At 41.9% G+C, this 18,667-nt stretch overlaps 1 protein-coding gene across 1 annotated transcript; it reads right to left on the reverse strand.

Annotated features, from left to right (window-relative positions):
* Positions 1 to 2,870: 2,870 nt before the first annotated feature.
* LOC149385143 (uncharacterized) lies at positions 2,871 to 3,980 on the reverse strand. Its single transcript, XM_089626257.1, has one exon. The coding sequence runs from the start codon at positions 3,978 to 3,980 to the stop codon at positions 2,871 to 2,873; it is 1,110 nt and encodes a 369-aa protein (XP_089482383.1).
* Positions 3,981 to 18,667: the final 14,687 nt, after the last annotated feature.

Consider the following 18,667-nt stretch of genomic DNA (forward strand, 5'->3'; position numbering starts at 1 on the left):
TATTAATCGTGTTTAATCGTAATCGTGCTATTACTTGTAATCGTATTAATTGGATCATATTCATGTGGGTCATAATCGTGTTTCGTGTCGACCATTTAATAGTCGTGTTAATCGGGTTTTAACTGTGTTATCGTAATTGTGTCGTTTTGACTCATTATTTAAATAGTTGTGTTAGCGTGTTCGACCCAATTAATAACCGATCCACTTATTAAGATTCAAATATGTTTTAAATCGTGCCGTAACTGTTTTGTGTTTCGTCACCAGACCAAACTGTCATCCTTAAAATGGCTAATAAACTATTAAGTATAAACAACAATAAAAACATACTAAAAGAAGTGTTTATCAATAGTTACCATAAATATCACAATCTTGCAAAGCTCAGCTTATAGCACATGGACAAAGCCTATATAGCAAGACACTAGATGTAACGCCCAAAATTTTATAAATTATGTTATTCATATTTTATGCAAGCCAGAAACTTATTTGATTTATAGTTTTTGTTATTTCGTGTTTTCCTAGCTTCATTTATGTGTATATTTATTCATTTCCTAGTTTCAAACTTTAATGCTTAGTTTTTATAATAAAAAAAAAATTATATATATATATATATATATATATATATATATATATATATATATTGTAATGTGTTGACTTTCTGTTGCAAAACATATAAAATGTTACGAAGAGAAAAAATTGATGGTTTTAACTTGTTCTTTCTCGTATGTATGTATGTATGTATGTATGTGTGTGTATATATACACATATGTTAATGCCTGAAAATGGATCAACACGAGAACCGGTCCGCGGTTCGGTCTAGGGCCGGACCCTATGACCGCGCGGTGGTCGAACGGGGAAGTTGTCCCAACACTTGTACCTCCGCCGTGCCGGAAGGATTTCCGACGACTCGTCACATGAGAGAAGAGAGAAAGGTGAACTAAAGGACCGCGGAGGGGTTTCCTCCGGCGGGCACTCCGACGCTCAACATTAGTCTAGGTGTCGTGCTTCAAAGTTCTAGAGAGAGAAGCTTTGAGAGAGAAGCAGAGGCTTTTGTAAGTGTGAGCAAAACTTACCTCCAAATGGGAAAGATGGAGGTATTTATAGGATTTTGAATGTGAAAAGTTATGGAAACTTACCAGAGGTGTCCTCCGGTTTTGTGAGCTTTACCAGAGGTATCTTCCGGTTTTGTGAGCTTTACCTGAGGTGTCCTCCGGTTTTGTGAGCTTTACCAGAGCTGTCTTTCGGTTTTGTGAGCTTTACCTGAGGTGTCCTCCGGTTTTGTGAGCTTTACCAGAGGTGTCTTCCGGTTTTGTGAGCTTTACCAGAGGTGTCCTCCAGTTTTGTGAGCTTTACCAGAGGTGTCCTCCGGTTTTGTGAGCTTTACCGGAGCGATCCTCCGGTTTTGTGAGTTTTATAAGAGGGATTGGCCCTTGGCAGGGGTGTGACTTTTCTTTCCTGGCCCTTGGCAGGGCTGGGATTGCCTTCACAATTTTTGGGCTGGACTTCCTCTTGGAGGTCGAGCCTGGTCGGGAGGTCGAGCTCGCCCCTAGGGGGGTCGAGCTCGCCCGGGGTGTCGAGCTCGCCTGGGGTGTCGAGCTCGCCTGGAGGTCGAGCTCGCCTGGGGGGCCGAGCTTGCCTAGGGTGTCGAGCTCGCCTGGAGGTCGAGCTCGCCAAGGGGTCAAGCTCGCCTGGAGGGAAGATTGGTGTTTCAGAGGGAAACCCACCAGGCAGGAGGCCCACGCGGAAGCAAGGCCCATTAGGAGAGAGGGTGAGCTAGGCGGATGATGTGGCGAAAGCAAAATGAATCCTTGCGTGTTAGCTGCCAAGTTTCGATCCAGGGACCACCCACTTCAATCCTCCAGCCAGAGATTACCACTAGGCTATCTGTGGGTTTTTTTCTTTTTTGGGGAAATATAATATAACTACAATTTTCGTTGTGTGTGAAATAATGGCATAACATTAACCCCCCAGTTTCTCGTGCGAGTTGTCGTGCGAGAAATTTAATTGTCTGGAGGTAGTTTTTCCTTGTCTTTTTGGCAATGGCCTTGGTGGGTGGTCGTCTGGACTTTGACCCCGTCGTTGATTTCGGAGCCGTGGGGGCTATTAGCGACTTGATCCCGGGAATCAGGCGACCCTAAACCACGGGGGTCGGGATTTTCGGAGCCACGGGGGCCTTAAGCGACTTGATCACGGGGATCGAACGACCCTAAACCACGGGGGTCGGGATTTTCGAAGCCACGTGGGCCTTAAGCGACTCGATCACGGGGATCGAACGACCCTAAACCACGGGGGTCGGGATTTTCGGAGCCACGGGGGCCTTAAGCGACTCGATCACGGGGATCGAACGACCCTAAACCACGGGGGTCGGGATTTTCGGAGCCACGAGGGCCTTAAGCGACTCGAAAAAAGGGGATCGAACGACCCTAAACCACGGGGGTCGGGATTTTCGGAGCCACGGGGGCCTTAAGCGACTCGATCACGGGGATCGAACGACCCTAAACCACGGGGGTCGGGATTTTCGGAGCCACGGGGGCCTTAAGCGACTCGATCACGGGGATCGAACGACCCTAAACCACGGGGGTCGGGATTTTCGGAGCCACGGGGGCCTTAAGCGACTCGATCACGGGGATCGAACGACCCTAAACCACGGGGGTCGGGATTTTCGGAGCCACGGGGGCCTTAATTCATGTTAGAGGCAACAAAATGGATCATTTTATCATTGATATAAGTATTTCCACTGGGTGGATTACAAAAGGTTTCCCTTCGCGGGGATTACATGTGATCAGACACAAAAAGATGGTGATAAAAACGTAGATTAAGTGGAGTCCGATCGTTTATGCGGGTCTTGCTCTTGCCTGGGCGGCGTCTAACTTTTAGGTGACAACGTTGAGAGGAGCTCTTGCCCTTTGGGCTCCATTCTCATTGTTCCCCTTGTCGACTGCTTTGCCGTGTCGGCTTGTCGAGGCTTCAGAGTTGTTGACCATCTTAAGAATGAACTCTTTTAGTTCTCCTCTTCGGATTAAGGACTCGATTTGTCTTTTCAAATCGATGCATCCAGAGGTCACATGTCCGTAACATTGGTGAAACTCGCAGTACTTGGACCGGTCTCGTTTTGCAGGATCGCCTTTTAGAGGCGCGGGGTCGGTAAACTTGTCGCGAGCTATCGCGAGGATCCTCTCAGGCGGGGCGTTCAGCGGAGTGAAATTCGAGTGGTCTCGAAATTTTTCCACCAACAGACTCTTTGAATTAACATGCGATCGTCCGGACTTGTCGGCACGTGCCCTTTTCCTTTTCCAGTCGTCGGACTCTTCGTCCTCCCTTCGGCGATTTCCTTGGTCGCTTGTCCTTCGGATCTGGACAAACTCTTCTAGAGTTATGTATTTCCCGGCTCGGGCCGTGAGCTCGGTCATTGTCTTTGGCTCTTTCTTGATCAAGGAATTGAGGAAGTCGCCAAGTAGGAGTCCGTCGAGAATCGCCGAAATGGCGTCGCCATCTTCGAACTTGTCAACTCTGTTTGACTCCTCAGTGAAACGTGACAAGTATTCGCGCAGAGACTCGCTTCTCCTCTGCCTGACTGTCCGGAGGTGGCTCTTCCCCAGCTTTCTCTCTCTAGAGCCGCTGAAGCGGGCAAGAAAGTTTTGTTGCAGCTCCTCGAAAGATCGAATGGTTCCGGGCCTTAGCTTGAGGAACCATTGGTAGGCAGGGCCGCTCAAGGTGAGGCAAAAAGCCCGACACATGATCGCCATTGAGTGCCTCCCTACTTTCATCCACGTCTTGTACTGCTGTATGTGACAAAGTGGGTCAGCCTTTCCATCGTAAGCAGGGATGCGTGGTAGAAGGAAGTCGTGCTTAAACTCCTCCGCGAGGATATTCGCGGTGAATGGAGACGCAGCGTCTTCCATCATGTTGCGGACGTCTGACGTCGATGTTTGGGTTGCTCTGATGTCTTGCACTTCGTCCCTCAACTTTTGGAAGAGTGTCATCACGTCCGTATTGTCAGTGGGGGTTACCGCGGGGGCAAGTCTTCCCGTGCGTTCTCTCTCGTTAGACACCTGGTCGAGAGGCGCAATGTGTGGTGGAGTTGGATCGGTCGGGATCGGTCCCGTTGCCGCTCGGGGGTTCGCCGGGGGGTGGGGATTCCGTGGAATCTCCCATCGAGCGTTTAGCTGTTGCCTTTGGTCTTGGTCATGGCGGGTCCCGGGTCTCGGGTTATGGATGCGTCTTGGTGGCGCGAACCTTCGAGTATCGCCGCTAGCCGCCATGTCCTCTTCGTGGCCTCGGCGATCGAGGGTGGATGGACGCGACCGATCTGTTCTAGCATCGCGAAGGAGCGAGAGCTTTGTGAGGCGGCCGAGTGGTTTTGTTGCCTTGGCTCGACCATCGCTCGGCTAGCCTGACGGCGTCGGTGATGGTCATGAACTCCTCGTGCTTCTTCGAGGTGGTTGTGGCCGATGTACTGAATGCTCGGATCGGGGACGTCATCGCTTTCTCCTTGAAGGAGTTCGGGTGCTTCGCCTTCGGGGTTGTCGTCGTGGATTTGCTCCGAGTCTTCAATTTCCGGTCCCAACGGGATATACTCTGGTATGTCTTGCTCGTCGAAGACGTCGTTGATGAGGGTGTCTTGGCCTCCGAGTCTCGCGATAACGCCGGCGAGACGAAGGATACTCGTCTCGATTCGCTCCATTCTTGTGTCTCGGTCGCCTTGAACGAGCGCGGGGAGAGATTCCTCTCGGGGGGCGTCGTTCTCTTGGGCTTGGCGGGCTCGGGCCCGAGTGTTGAATGCGATGCTTCTCGCCGGAGGGGCGGGGCGTTCGGAGATAGCTAGGTGGCTAGCCATTTGTTGTACGTGAGTTTTGTGGTCTTCCGTGGAGGAAGTGAGTTTGCCGGTGGAGAGCTCGTGGTTGTTTTCGAGTACCCCTCATTCTAGCGCCAAAATGTTAATGCCTGAAAATGGATCAACATGAGAACCGGTCCGCGGTTCGGTCTAGAGCCGGACCCTATGACCGCGCGGTGGTCGAACGGGGAAGTTGTCCCAACACTTGTACCTCCGCCGTGCCGGAAAAGGATTTCCGACGACTCGTCACCTGAGAGAAGAGAGAAATGTGAACTAAAGGACCAAGGAGGGGTTTCCTCCGGCGGGCACTCCGACGCTCAACATTAGTCTAGGTGTCGTGCTTCAAAGTTCTAGAGAGAGAAGCTTTGAGAGAAAAGCAGAGGCTTTTGTAAGTGTCAGCAAAACTTACCTCCAAATGGGAAAGATGGAGGTATTTATAAGATTTTGAATGTGAAAAGTTATGGAAACTTACCAGAGGTGTCCTCCGGTTTTGTGAGCTTTACTAGAGGTGTCTTCCGGTTTTGTGAGCTTTACCTGAGGTGTCCTCCGATTTTGTGAGCTTTACTAGAGGTGTCTTCCGGTTTTGTGAGCTTTACCGGAGGTGTCCTCCGGTTTTGTGAGCTTTACCAGAGGTGTCCTCCGGTTTTGTGAGCTTTACCGGAGGGATCCTCCGGTTTTGTGAGTTTTATAAGAGGGATTGGCCCTTGGCAGGGGTGTGACCTTTCTTTCCTGGCCCTTGGCAGGGCTGGGATTGCCTTCACAATTTTTGGGATGGACTTCCTCCTGGAGGTCGAGCCTGGTCGGGAGGTCGAGCTCGCCCCTAGGGGGGTCGAGCTCGCCTGGAGGTCGAGCTCGCCTGGAGGGAAGATTGGTGTTTCAGAGGGAAACCCACCAGGCAGGAGGCCCACGCGGAAGCAAGGCTCATTAGGAGAGAGGGTGAGCTAGGCGGATGATGTGGCGAAAGCAAAATGAATCCTTGCGTGTTAGCTGCCAAGTTTCGACCCGGGGACCACCCACTTCAATCCTCCAGCCAGCGATTACCACTAGACTATCTGTGGGTTTTGTTCTTTTTTGGGGAAATATAATATAACTACAATTTTCGTTGTGTGTGAAATAATGGCATAACAACATACATGTTTTAAATAAATATATAATACGTTTTGATAATTTCAAAATAATACTGTTCAATGATACACGTAAATGTATTTTCATTGAGTAGCAATATAATTATATGTACTTAATTTCACAATATTACGTTGGTGTTTTCATGTATGATATAGCTAATGGATAATAAATATCATCAATCCTTATCATCCCTTTGTTTTCATAGCAATAATTGTGATATAATTCTTTTAATTAAAATAAAGACTTGGTGCAATGAATGTGAACACACACGCACGAGATAACCTTTGAAATAAATAAGAATTTACTTTAGTTTACCATAGTACGAGTCATTTGGTATGCTATTACGTTCCAGATTTCTATTTCGAAAGATAGATATTACTTTCTTGACTTTTAAAATAAAAGACAAGCAAATCTGTCTATATATGTATTACTATACACGTACCGCATATATATATATACACACGTTATTAATTCTATTGTCCATGTACGTATATCTATGTATGCAAATTACATCTATAAGGCATCTCCAACCACACTCTATAACATCAAATATGCCGTTTTTTTTTCCTCCAACCACACTGCAAAACCAACACCAAATTTGCAGTGTTGTACAGTGCCGCGCCAAATTTGGCGTGACACTGTTCACACGGCAATTTTTTTTTTATATATACATAACCTTACAAATATTTTTAAAACATCAAAATTCATAAATTGACTACAAAAATACATTAAAACAAAATAACAATACATAAAAATTTAAACATAGATTACAAAGTTTAAATTAAACACACAAAATAAAATAAAAACTAAAAACAATAACATAATTTTAAAAGACATAATAAATACTTAAAACACAATTTAATAACCGGGAAAATTATTGGTAAGTACTAAATTATTTTAATCACTTAATTAAAAAATATCACCATTATAATTATTTATTGAAATATTTATTAATAAAGAGATTGTTTTGTTTTAATAATATAATAATGATGAATAATATTTTTAGTGTGAAATTTGGTGTTGTGGTTGGAGTTGGAAAAAAATTTGGTGCTAAATCAACACAAAAATTATGTTGAATTAACACCAAATATAGAAAATGGGTTGGAGTTGCCTTAAGAATTATATGCCCATAATATTTTGTTGTAATTAATATCATTATTATAATATATATTAATAGATCAAGTTTGACTTTACACATATATATATATATATATATATATATATATATATATATATATATATATATATATACACACACACGTTATTAATTCTATTGTCCATGTACGTATATCTATGTATGCAAAATATTACATCTATAAGAATTATATGCCCATAATATTTTGTTGTAATTAGTATCATTATTATAATATATATTAATAGATCAAGTTTGACTTTACTTTATTTTAAATGCTGCACACATTTAATGACGATTGTAATGAGTGTATTCTAAAATTTATACCTTGTCTGCATATGCTTTATAAAAATATTGAAAGTATATATATATATATATATATATATATATATATATATATATATATATATATATATATGAAGGTGCTTTGAACTCACAGATAAAAAATGGTCTCTTCTCTCTCCAATCACTTTTTTTTTCCCGTGAACTAGAGTATAATTCTTATTTTTTCTTCATCATAAACAATACATAGAAAGGTCTCTCAATGTGTTATTTTCCTTGTTTATGTGAACGGTCGAATTCCTTGTGTCGTGAACGATCGAATGTCGCCTGTCTTGCTCTTAGCTTTATTTAGGTTCAAGGTAAAAAAACCTTGCTTACTTGCTTAGTTGTTTTCTTAATGGCAAAATAACACATTTATACCATGTGTTTTAGTGAAATGTCGACTTTAACCCTCGATTTTCAAAAATGTCGAGTTCATACCCACTGTTTAACTAAAATGACGAACTTATATCCTCTGTTTAACTAAAATGACGAAATTATACCCTAAAATAAATAACAGCGTAACAAATCTCCCTTTCATTGATATTAACTCTTATATAAGAAAAACCAAATCAAATCTAAATCAGTACCCTAACTTCCAAATTCTCAATTTTGAAATAAAAATAGCATTAAATTGAAATTAAATAATAAAACTCATACCTCCTAAGAAATTACTTCATTCCGTGTTCGAATTGTAACTCTAAATCCTGGATTCTCTGTTCGAATATGCGATTTTGATGACTATCAAGTATCGATGTTTACCCCTTTGCCTCTTTCTGTGTTCTTCACAACTAGGCCTATTCACAACTAAAACTGTTGTTTATTTTTTAGTTTTTAAATAAATTACATATATGGCGCGAATGAATAAAGATAATTAGTGTTTATATATAAATATTATAGTCAACGTCAATGAAAAGTGAATAAATGAATATTCGTGACACTGTTGTCTATTTCATGGTATAATTTCGTCATTTTAGTTAAACAGATGGTATAATTTCGTCATTTTAGTTAAACAGATGGTATGAACTCGACATTTTTTTAAAGCCGATGGTTAAACTCGACATTTTACTAAAACACATGGTATAAATGTGTTATTTTCCCTTAATTAATTTGTATGGTGTTTACGTGTGTGATTATGTCTTTTGTTTGCTTAAATATATGCATATGAATTCATGTCGTATGCATAGCATATGATGGTAGTTTAATGCATGAAAATGATAATGAACAATGGATATTTTATTTAAATGAATAAAACACTCTTAATTATATGAAAAGAGTTTTTATAAATATATGATGTGTGTATAATGTCTGGAGGGCTGAGTGGACAAGGGACGTGGAGGACCGACGTATCCAACGACTGGTAAATAAATGAATGAATGATTAAATAAACAAAAAATTGGCTGCTTAAGCCACGAAAAGTGTTGCAATTTAAAATTGGCCAACGTTTTGTTAATAATCCGTAAATAGCCTAGATGCTTATGTGGCGGCTCATTTAAGAAGGATTTTTTTTACTGATTTGCCCTTGTTTGACCGATTTAGTAACTTCTTTTTTAGGCAGTTTTTTTGTTTGAAATTTGAAAACAATTCCGGCAAGTTTAATTTTCGTGCAGGTAGTTATTATGAGCGCATATTTTTAGGTTATTAGTTTCTAATTTTGTTACAATTTATTCACTGGAAATCTGTTAATAATAATTATATTTATTGAAAATATTAATAGTTGATATTTGTTGAACTTCGTGTTATTAGTTTACACGAATATACTGTAAATAAGTTTCGTATTTACAATGAATATACTGTAAATCAGTTTCGTATTAGGCAGTTTTTTTGTTTGAAATTTGAAAACAATTCCGGCAAGTTTAATTTTCGGCAAATTTTAATTAAACAATATTCAATTAGGACGAGAATTTTGAAAATCAAAATTCAAAATTTTAATTTTGAAATCGTGCAGGTAGTTATTATGAGCGCATATTTTTAGGTTATTATTTTCTAATTTTGTTACAAATTATTCCCTGGAAATCTGTTCATAATAATTATATTTATTGAAAATATTAATAGTTGATATTTGTTGAACTTCGTATTATTAGTTTACACGAATATACTGTAAATAAGTTTAGTATTTACAATGAATATTTCGTTAATAAACTTCGTATTTACAATGAATATATTGTAAATACGCTTCGTATTTACAGTATATATACTGTACATAAGCCTGTAAATAAGCTTCGTATTCACCACTCGGCCTAAACTCAAAATCAACGACACGGCCAAACACTTTCATGAAGCCACAACCCACTTTCAAAGATACTGCTGGAATTCCACCTATTCTCCGGTGTCTCTTCGTCGGCGGGATGGGGAATACGAGGAAGAAAAGCTCGGCCTCGGGCTGGTGCTGGTGGCCGCGCGCAGAAGAGAAGGAGGAGAAGAAGACGGCGGCGCTCGGTCTCAGCTGGATGGCGCGCGCGAGGAAGAGAAGATCGGACTCGGGCTGGTGCTGGTGGCCGCGCGCAGAAGAGAAGAAGGAGAAGAAGACGGCGGCGCTCGGTCTCAGCGGGATGGCGCGCGCGAGGAAGAGAAGCTCGGACTTGGGTTGGTGCTGGTGGCCGGGCGCAGAAGAGAAGAAGGAGAAGAAGACGGCGGCGCTCGGTCTCAGCGGGATGGCGTGCGCGAGGAAGAGAAGCTCGGGCTCGGGCTGGTGCTGGTGGCCGCGCGCCGAAGAGAAGAAGGAGAAGGAGTGGGATTTCGTGTTTGAAATTTCTGTTTCTATGAGAGAGAAGATTACGTGATCTGTGGTTATAATTACACGTCAGTTATTATCCGAAGATATTGCGTTTAATGATATTAAATTTCGTGAGGTTAATGGGCGGGAAAATATAAGGGTAGCTCGTCCTATATTAGCTGTAAATAAATCCTCCTGGCTATTTACCACTTATTAACAAAACGTGGGCTGAAAATAAATTTCCTATTTTCAGGAGGCTATTTAGCTTAATTACCCTTAAATAAATGATGCTATAATATAGATATTCCTTTAGCAAAGTACAAAGAATAATCCAACGACTGCAATAACGACCGAATTCTTTAACTACGGCTCATTGGTTACCGACAGCTTAGACACACGTCAAGTGCTTAAACGAAAGAAAAAACTTAAACAAATGAAATGAATTGGTAGAATTGCATGTTGTAGGTTTCATCAGCATGACATACATTATGTGTATGAGATTTGCTTACTGAGTTTATAGCTCACCTTTTATTTGCAAATCTATTTCCAAGCAACGACTAGTTGATTACCAAACGATGACAAAGAGAAGACTTGGCTAGTGGCAAATATTTAAAATAAATTATTTTATATTTATTTTTAAGAGCTTTAGCTTCCGTATTTATGTCAATATTTCATTTGAGGATATTTAATATCTTTTTTTTCCCTAAATTCCACAATATTACTATATGAATTATAAATTTTAAATTAAAAGTAAATTTTATTATTATAAATATTAAATAAAAAGTACGCATTAATATAAATATTAAACATGTGATTTTGGATCTAGTCTATGTTTGACAATTTTTAGGGATATAGCCAAATGGCTTATGTGGCAATAATTAAGGTCTGATTTGCCCTTATTTATTAATAAATTCGTCACTTTCTCTCTCTTATATTTTTTTCAAATAATTTTTTTTGCATCAAAACTTCAAAAATTCGTATCTTTCTCATACGAACTCGAAATCGAGTGATTTCAAATCCTACAAATTCGTGGCGTCGAGATCTTCAAAAATAGACCCAATGTGTTTGATGAAAAATTATGTTTAATGCATCATATTTACATTTCCATTTTTTTTATATTTTCAAAAAATTTCCGTTATTTCCATATTTAAGGTAGATTTTTCTACATCTATGGTATTAAACATTATTTTTCATCAAATATAATGGATCTATTTTTGAAGATCTCGGCGTCACGAATCCGTAGGATTTGGAATCACTCAATTTCGAGTTCATATGAGATAGATATGGTTTTTTGAAGTTTTGATGTAAAAAAAGTTTGGAAAAAAATAGGAGAGAGAAAATGACGAATTTATTAATAAATAAGGGTAAATAAGACCTTAGTTATTGCCACATAATCATGTTGACTATTTCCCTAAAAGTTGTGAAACATAGGCTAAAAACAAATTTTATAGTTTCATTTTGGCTATTTAGTTATAATGCCCAATATTCTGTCGATCGTGATGATATCAAACTTGACCAACTAAGTTGTGGACAAAATCGCGCTCAAATTAATGTATGAAAATTAATGAAAATTGCCTACGTTGATCAGATTGTAACAATGCCCATTGATGATTATGGGGCTATGGCTAAAAACGATTGCGAGGTCCCTAGGCTTACTCACACCTTTTGAAACTAACACCATCCAAGAGTGAGGGTGAGAGCTTAGAAGAACCACATAATAGTGGAGACGGAGCCCAAAGCTCGCCGAAAAATGCAGCAATAACACGAGATAATCCAATCATTTTTTAACTCTCACATTTACGTGTTCATATTGTTTAAAACACAATTAGATCCTGAAAATAAATTATAATTGGTATTAGAGCATGTTAATTATCCTATGTTTGGTTTGTTCAAATTTGTTGATCGTACACTCGAATGAGCTTTCCAAAAACATGAAAATTATTATGGGATTCATTTAAAGATTTTTGTTTTTTTGGTTTTGAAAAGCTTAATTTGGCGCTTAAACGAGTGAGAACGAGCCGGGTCAAGAAATGGCTCTTCACGGGTTATTTTGACCCATTTTGAGTGAAGATGACAAAAACGACATGTATTTGTAACTTTGACATTTTTTTGCATCGTTTCAGCTACATTGCCATTTGTTTCTTGATTTCTATCATTTTTTGCGTTCCTTGTTTTTTTTTTTTCAACTTTATTTTTGGCTGATTCTGTGATGGGCCTCCACTTCTTTGGAGTGGAACAACTTTTTAAGAGTTTTAACTTGAATAGAAGGCTTAGTGATGTGTTGAGTCAGAAAACTGAAATTAAGACATTCACGAAGTTTTCAAACAAAAAATCGATTTGGTTATAATTGATCGGAATCGAATTGCATCAATGATACTCGGATTCAAGAACAGACAATTGCGAAGAAAAAAAAATATAACAGTTTGAGGAGGAGTACAACTTTTTATTGATTGTGCTTGCGAGAGGTTAAAATAAGAATTGAGTTTATTGTAAGTAATACGCGTGTGTATATTTCCTTTGATACATACTGTTGACCTGTAAAATTAGTACAACAATATCTCACGAAAATACACAGACTCCGAGTACGAAGCCTCCGAGTACAGAGGTGATTTAGGCGAGACTTTCTCTTTATACAGACGAATCAAATACAAGAAAGCAGTGTTTTCTAGAGATTTCGAGTGAAAGAAAGTGTGTAAAAAAGTCCGTGTTTCGTTCTGTGCTGCTGCCTCTATTTATACTCGTCTGGTCGTGTCTTTGACGGTTATTCTGAGGAACGTGGGGTGATCAATCACACGTTCTGGACGGTTATGGGTAACTGTCTTTCGCCTCTCTCTGAGGTGGGCGGTTAATGCTCCTCGTGTGGTTCCTGAACCGTCAAGGTGTGCGTTTTAGAGCTTGAAACATGTTTTCTATTAGTTTTGACTAGTCTTTGACCCACGTTCTTCTCTTCTCTTCGAAGTTCTGATCGGTGGATTTCGTTCTTAACTTATGAACGGTTCGTTCCTTTTCAATGGATGGCCCTTGGGTTTACTTAACCTGAGCTCGGTGCTGGATTCTTCTCGCTGTTCGGTAGTCCGACTAGCCAGCTCGGAGTCTGACTAATTTATCCCGTAACAGCTGCCCTCCAGTTTCTTAGTTTTTTCTTTAGCAAAAATGGTAAGGAACTATTTCGGTTTGCTTCGTGACCGTGTTCATCTTTGCTTACTCGTCTCGGGATGATCCGAGTAGAATTCTTCATTCTTTTGCTCTTTTTCTTTTCTTTTTACAGGACGACGTCGTTTGTCATCTGGCCTTTCTGAACCGTAGCGTCTTTTGCTTCGACGGTCAGATGTGTTTGGCTTCTTGAACAAGCTTAATCCTCGCCGTTCGTGAGGTCTTTATATAAGGCCTTTTCTCAACTTTTGACTTCATTTCGCTTTTTCTTCTAAATTCTAGTCTTAGAGCGTTCTCGGCTTGATCTGCTTATTCAGATTGTGCTTTTGGCTTTTTCGTTTTTGCTCGGATCTTCCGATCTTCAATCTCGCGGGTAAGGTCTTTTTATCATCGTTTTGATACATTCCTTTTGTTTTGAGATCGTTGTTCGGCGATCGGTATCTTCTTTATTTATCGTATTCGGACCCTTCGGACTTTAGGAATCTTAGTTTCTCAACTTCATTAGGGCTATGGGAGGACTTGCGCGTCCTGATCTAAGCTTTGATCCTCGCGTCGTTCGGCGATCGGAACCTGATCCCGATAGTGTTACTTTGTTGGATGGGTCCAAGTTTCCTTTCCTCAGGAGTCCCGTGTGGTATCATGTCCCAGAGATCGGATGGGACCGTCCTGTAATGGCATATGATGAATCATGCGTGCCTCCCAATCCTGAGTCCGAGGGGGTTGATAACGAGAAAAAGGTTTTTGACTCGTCTTCCCTGTCGTGTAGGGACACCATGGTCGTGGAGATATCGTCTTCGTCCGCTTCTTCGAGGGAGAGCGGGTCGGAATCTCGTGATACGACGAGCCTTTCTCTTTCGCAAGACCGAGGAGAGGGCTGCTCTCAAGGTATTCCGGGTCCAAGTGGGAGGACCTTTGGGGTTGATCTTCCAGAGGAAGAGGAAGAGGCCCTGGTCTTTGAACGGAAAGAGGGCCAGTTTTCGGCCAAGGTTTGGACTTCTCGGGTTACCGAGAAATATATACAAGGATTGAGGGAGGAATTTAAGATAGCTGATGGAATTATCCTCTCGGCACCTTTGGAACACGAGAGAGCCGATCAGCCTCCTGTCGGAAAGATTGCGTTCAATAGGGCTATTTTGAACGTGATCGGAGGGTTGCCAATGCATCCTCTCATTTCCCAGTTCGTTTCCGACCTGGGTTGTTCTCCTACCCAGCTCGTCCCCAATGTGTATAAGATCTTCGTCGGGATGGCCGTGCTGTGGGCGAAAATTTATGATCGCCCTGTCACTTTGCAAGATTTTTCGCAATACTACTCGTTTAAGTCGGCCCCAGGGCAGCATGGTTACTATTATGCTCGGGCCAATGACGATCAGTCTAAGGTGGTTACTCGCCTGCCGACCAGCCAGAAAAATTGGAAAGATCATTTCTTTTGGGTTGAAGGGAACGCTTCTTATGAAAGGTGCCCCATAAGGGCTTCGTTCTCGGAATTGGGTGTGATTTTGGTCCAGAATTCTTGTTTGATAATCTGAGCCAGGCTTTTGTTCTGGGTTCTTATATGTTTTATGTTTGGTTCCAGGTTCCCTTCCGCAATACTCCGAGGAGGAGCGACCACTTCACTCGGAAATTTTTGATCTTTCAGAGGCTGATCGGTCGACGTTTTTGTTATCGGACCCGGACCTGCTCGACCAATATTATTATTACCCTTATTCAAGTAAGTATTTTACTTGCCCTTTATCAACTTGCATATGTTCCAGTCTCCTCTCATTTTCATTTGTGTTTCTTAACAGAGATTGCCCAGATGGCGAAAAAGAAATCCGCTCCCGAGCTGATCCCTCCCAATCCGAAACGTGCCAAGGCTTCTAAGGCTTCGGCTGCTGGCAAGCGGGCGGCCTCGTCTGTTTCGAAGGTTTCGGAGCCTCTGAGCTCCTCTCCAGTTAAGAGCCTGGCCGAGCTTTCTTCTGCCTCTGATCCTTTGGCTCCGGTTGTCACTTTTCTCCGCGAGCGTTTCCCTGCCGAGAAGGTTCAGGAGGTTCTCAGGTTCGAGCCTTTGGAGAGGCTTAACCAGGCCACCGACTCGGCGATTTCGGTAAGTTTTTACTTGTCTAGTCGGCACCTTTTCCCCTTTTTGATAGCTCATTGAGGCTGACCATCTGCTCGTTACAGAGTTTTGTCAGTATGACCGGTCTCGTCGGACTGCTAGGCTCCGAGCTCACTTCCCTGAGACAAAGGAATGATCGATTCCTCAAGGAGAGAGATGCTGCCAGGGATAAGACAGCCAAGGTTAGGTCTGAGCTAACCCGGAAGTTCCGAGAAGACCTTAAGGCTGCTCGTTTAGCGGCGGTGGAAGAGTACAAAGCTTCCGACGATTATCGTGATATGCGCGATGATCTCTATACCGCTGGAATGACCGAGGCTGTTCGGCTTCTTGGTCCGAAGAATCCTACTCTGGATGCGACGGATCTCGATCTCGACTCGGAGTCAAGGGCCAGCGAAGAAGGCGACCAAGAGTAGAATTTATATTCGTTGTTGTTTTATTTTTTGATTTCTGCTAACCCGCTTGGGTTTTGAACAATTGATCCGAGGTCGGATCTTTATTATGTAATTTTCGTTTTTCCCTTTCGGGATTTGAACAAATGATCCTTGGTTGGATCTATATTTTGTGTAAATTCACTTAAGTTTCAAAATTTCGGCAAAGTAAAGTATTACTAGGTATATTTTCTAAAAAACTGTTTGTTAGTTATCTAGCCGCCCAGTTTACTTTGTTGAAATGAAAGATAATTAACACATAACGTGATAAATAATACATAATGCGATTTTCTGACCACATAAGTAATTCCGAGCAGAGGAATGAAAGACGAACAATTACTTGAAATTATAAGCACGTGATTACTCGAAATTCCGAGTAGAAGATCGAAAGATAGAAAATTACTTGAATTTATAAGTACGTGCGACCAAGCCGCTTTTCGAAATTGTAAACATAATTCATGCGACCAAGCCGCTTTTCGAAATTGTAAACGCGATACATGCGACCAAGCCGCTTTTTGAAATTTTAACGAATAAACAACTTAAACGTAAAATTGGCGAAGGTGCTCAGCATTCCAGGGATTTTTTTTCATATCGCCGCTTAACTGTTGTAGCCGGTAGGCCCCGTTTCCGAAGTCTTCTCGGATGATGTAGGGTCCTTCCCAGTTTGCGTTGAAGGCTCCTTCCTGGTGGATTTTGGTGTGGAGAAAAACTCTTCTGAGGACTTTGTCGCCGACTCTGAATGATCTTGGTCTGACTTTTCTGTTGAAATACCGAGAAACCTTTTGTTGGTTAGCTAGATTTCTTAATCTGGCGTTTTCTCTTTTTTCTTCTAACAGGTCTAGACTAATTTCAAGCATGTCGTTGTTTACCTTTGTTGAGTAACTTTCTCTTCTCATTGTCGGTATCAAGACGTCGGTCGGTATGGCCGCGTCGGAACCGTATGCGAGGGAGAAAGGCGTTTCGCCAGTTGCGGAGTGCTCGGTGGTTCTGTATGACCAAAGGACTTCTTGGAGCATATCTACCCACTCTGACTTCTGCTCGTCTAACTTCGTTTTTAGGTCGTGTTTTATTGTTTTGTTGACGGCCTCCACCAATCCGTTGGACTGTGGTCTGACTGGAGTGGAAAAAACTTTGTTAATGCCGTATTTTTCACAAAAACCTTTGAAGGAATCACAGTCGAACTGGGTTCCGTGGTTGGATACAATTTTGACTGGTATTCCAAACCGGGTAAGGATATTTTTCCATACGAATTTCTCAATTGCATGGGCCGTTATTTTATTTAAGGGTTCGGCTTCAACCCATTTTGAAAAATAGTCGATGGCTACAATTGCATACCTGCATCCTCCTCGGCCTGTTGGCAAAGCTCCGATTAGGTCTATTCCCCATTCTGCGAATGGGATCGGGCATGAGAGGGTGATGAGTGGATTAGGTGGAAGTCTCGGGATGTTTGAGAACTTTTGACACTTGACGCATCTTTGCGTCATGTGCCGAGCATCGGCCTTTAATGACGGCCAGTAGAGTCCTTGTCGGATGATCTTTTGCGCCAATGCTTCGCATCCGATGTGAGTTCCGCATATCCCTTCATGGATTTCTTTGAGAGCGTACTCGGCTTCGTCTTCATTTAGGCACTTGAGTAGAGCTTGGGAAAATCCCCTTTTGTAGAGATTCTGACCTTCGAGGAAATATCGGGCAGCTCTGAACTTCAAACTTCTAGCCTCGTTTTTGTCTTTGGGTAGAGTTCCCTGCTGTAAGTATTCCCTGATCGAAGTTTGCCAAGACTTTCGTTGCTCGATATGAAGCACATGGGTGGCTTGCTCGATGCTGGGCTGCCCTATTTTGATCACTGGGATTGACTCCGAGTCTGATCCTTGAGTGGCGTGCTTTGCTAATGCGTCGGCCTCTTCGTTCATGGCTCTTGGGACTTGGGTGATCTCGCCAAGTTCGAATTCGTTTGCTAAGTTTTTAGCTTTCTCGGCATATAGCGACATCTTTTCGCCTTTTGCCTTGTCTCCTTCTGGACTGGATAGCGCAATTCCGACCCCGGACCCCTTTTCGTTGACTGCTCCGTCTACATACATGTCCCAAATCGGGAATTCGACTGGCCTGGATGTGAACTCTGCAATGAAGTCAGCGACTGCTTGTCCTTTAATTGCTGGTCGGGGGCTGAAGTGTATGTCATATTGTGTCAACTCAATTGACCATTTCATTAGCCTTCCGGATACGTCAGGCTTTTGCAGCACCTGGCGCAGTGGGAAATTGGTGAGGACCGTAATCGGATGTGCAAGGAAGTAATGTTTTAGCTTCCGAGAAGCAGTGATGAGGGCGAAAGCTAGCTTTTCGAGTTCCGGGTATCTTCCTTCCGCCTCGTTAAGGCGCCGCGAAGTATAATAAACCGGGACCTGGTGTTTTCCCTCATTCTTGATCAGCGCTGAGCTTACTGCATGTTCCGATACGGCTAGGTAGATCTCCAGGGGCTCTCATTCCTGTACTTTCCTTAAAGTCGGAGGCCATGTCAAGTGTTCCTTTAGGGATTCGAAGCTTTCGTCGCACTGCTTGGTCCATTCAAATTCCTTGGAGCCTCTGAGTATATTGAAGAAATGAATACTTCGGTCGGTAGACCGAGAAATAAAGCGACTTAATGCAGCTATGCATCCTGTCAGTTTTTGCACTTCTTTGATGTTCCGAGGTGGTCTCATGTTCCATAGGGCTGTGATCTTTTCCGGATTCACTTCAATGCCTCGTTCATGAACGATGAAACCTAAGAATTTTCCTGCAGAGACACCAAACGTACATTTTAGAGGGTTTAGTTTCATGCGATATTGCCTTAAAAGTTCGAATGATCTTCTAAGATCATTCGTATGTTCAA

The sequence above is a fragment of the Urtica dioica genome, chromosome 9 (assembly GCF_054948205.1).
Source record: "Urtica dioica subsp. dioica isolate 48M chromosome 9, U.dioica_male_clone48M_v1_H2, whole genome shotgun sequence".
Classification (NCBI taxonomy): Eukaryota; Viridiplantae; Streptophyta; class Magnoliopsida; order Rosales; family Urticaceae; genus Urtica; species Urtica dioica.

Bases quoted from the DNA above. Each gene is read 5' to 3' on its own strand.
- LOC149385143 (XM_089626257.1), bottom strand. From the start codon at position 3,980: ATGACACTCTTCCAAAAGTTGAGGGACGAAGTGCAAGACATCAGAGCA.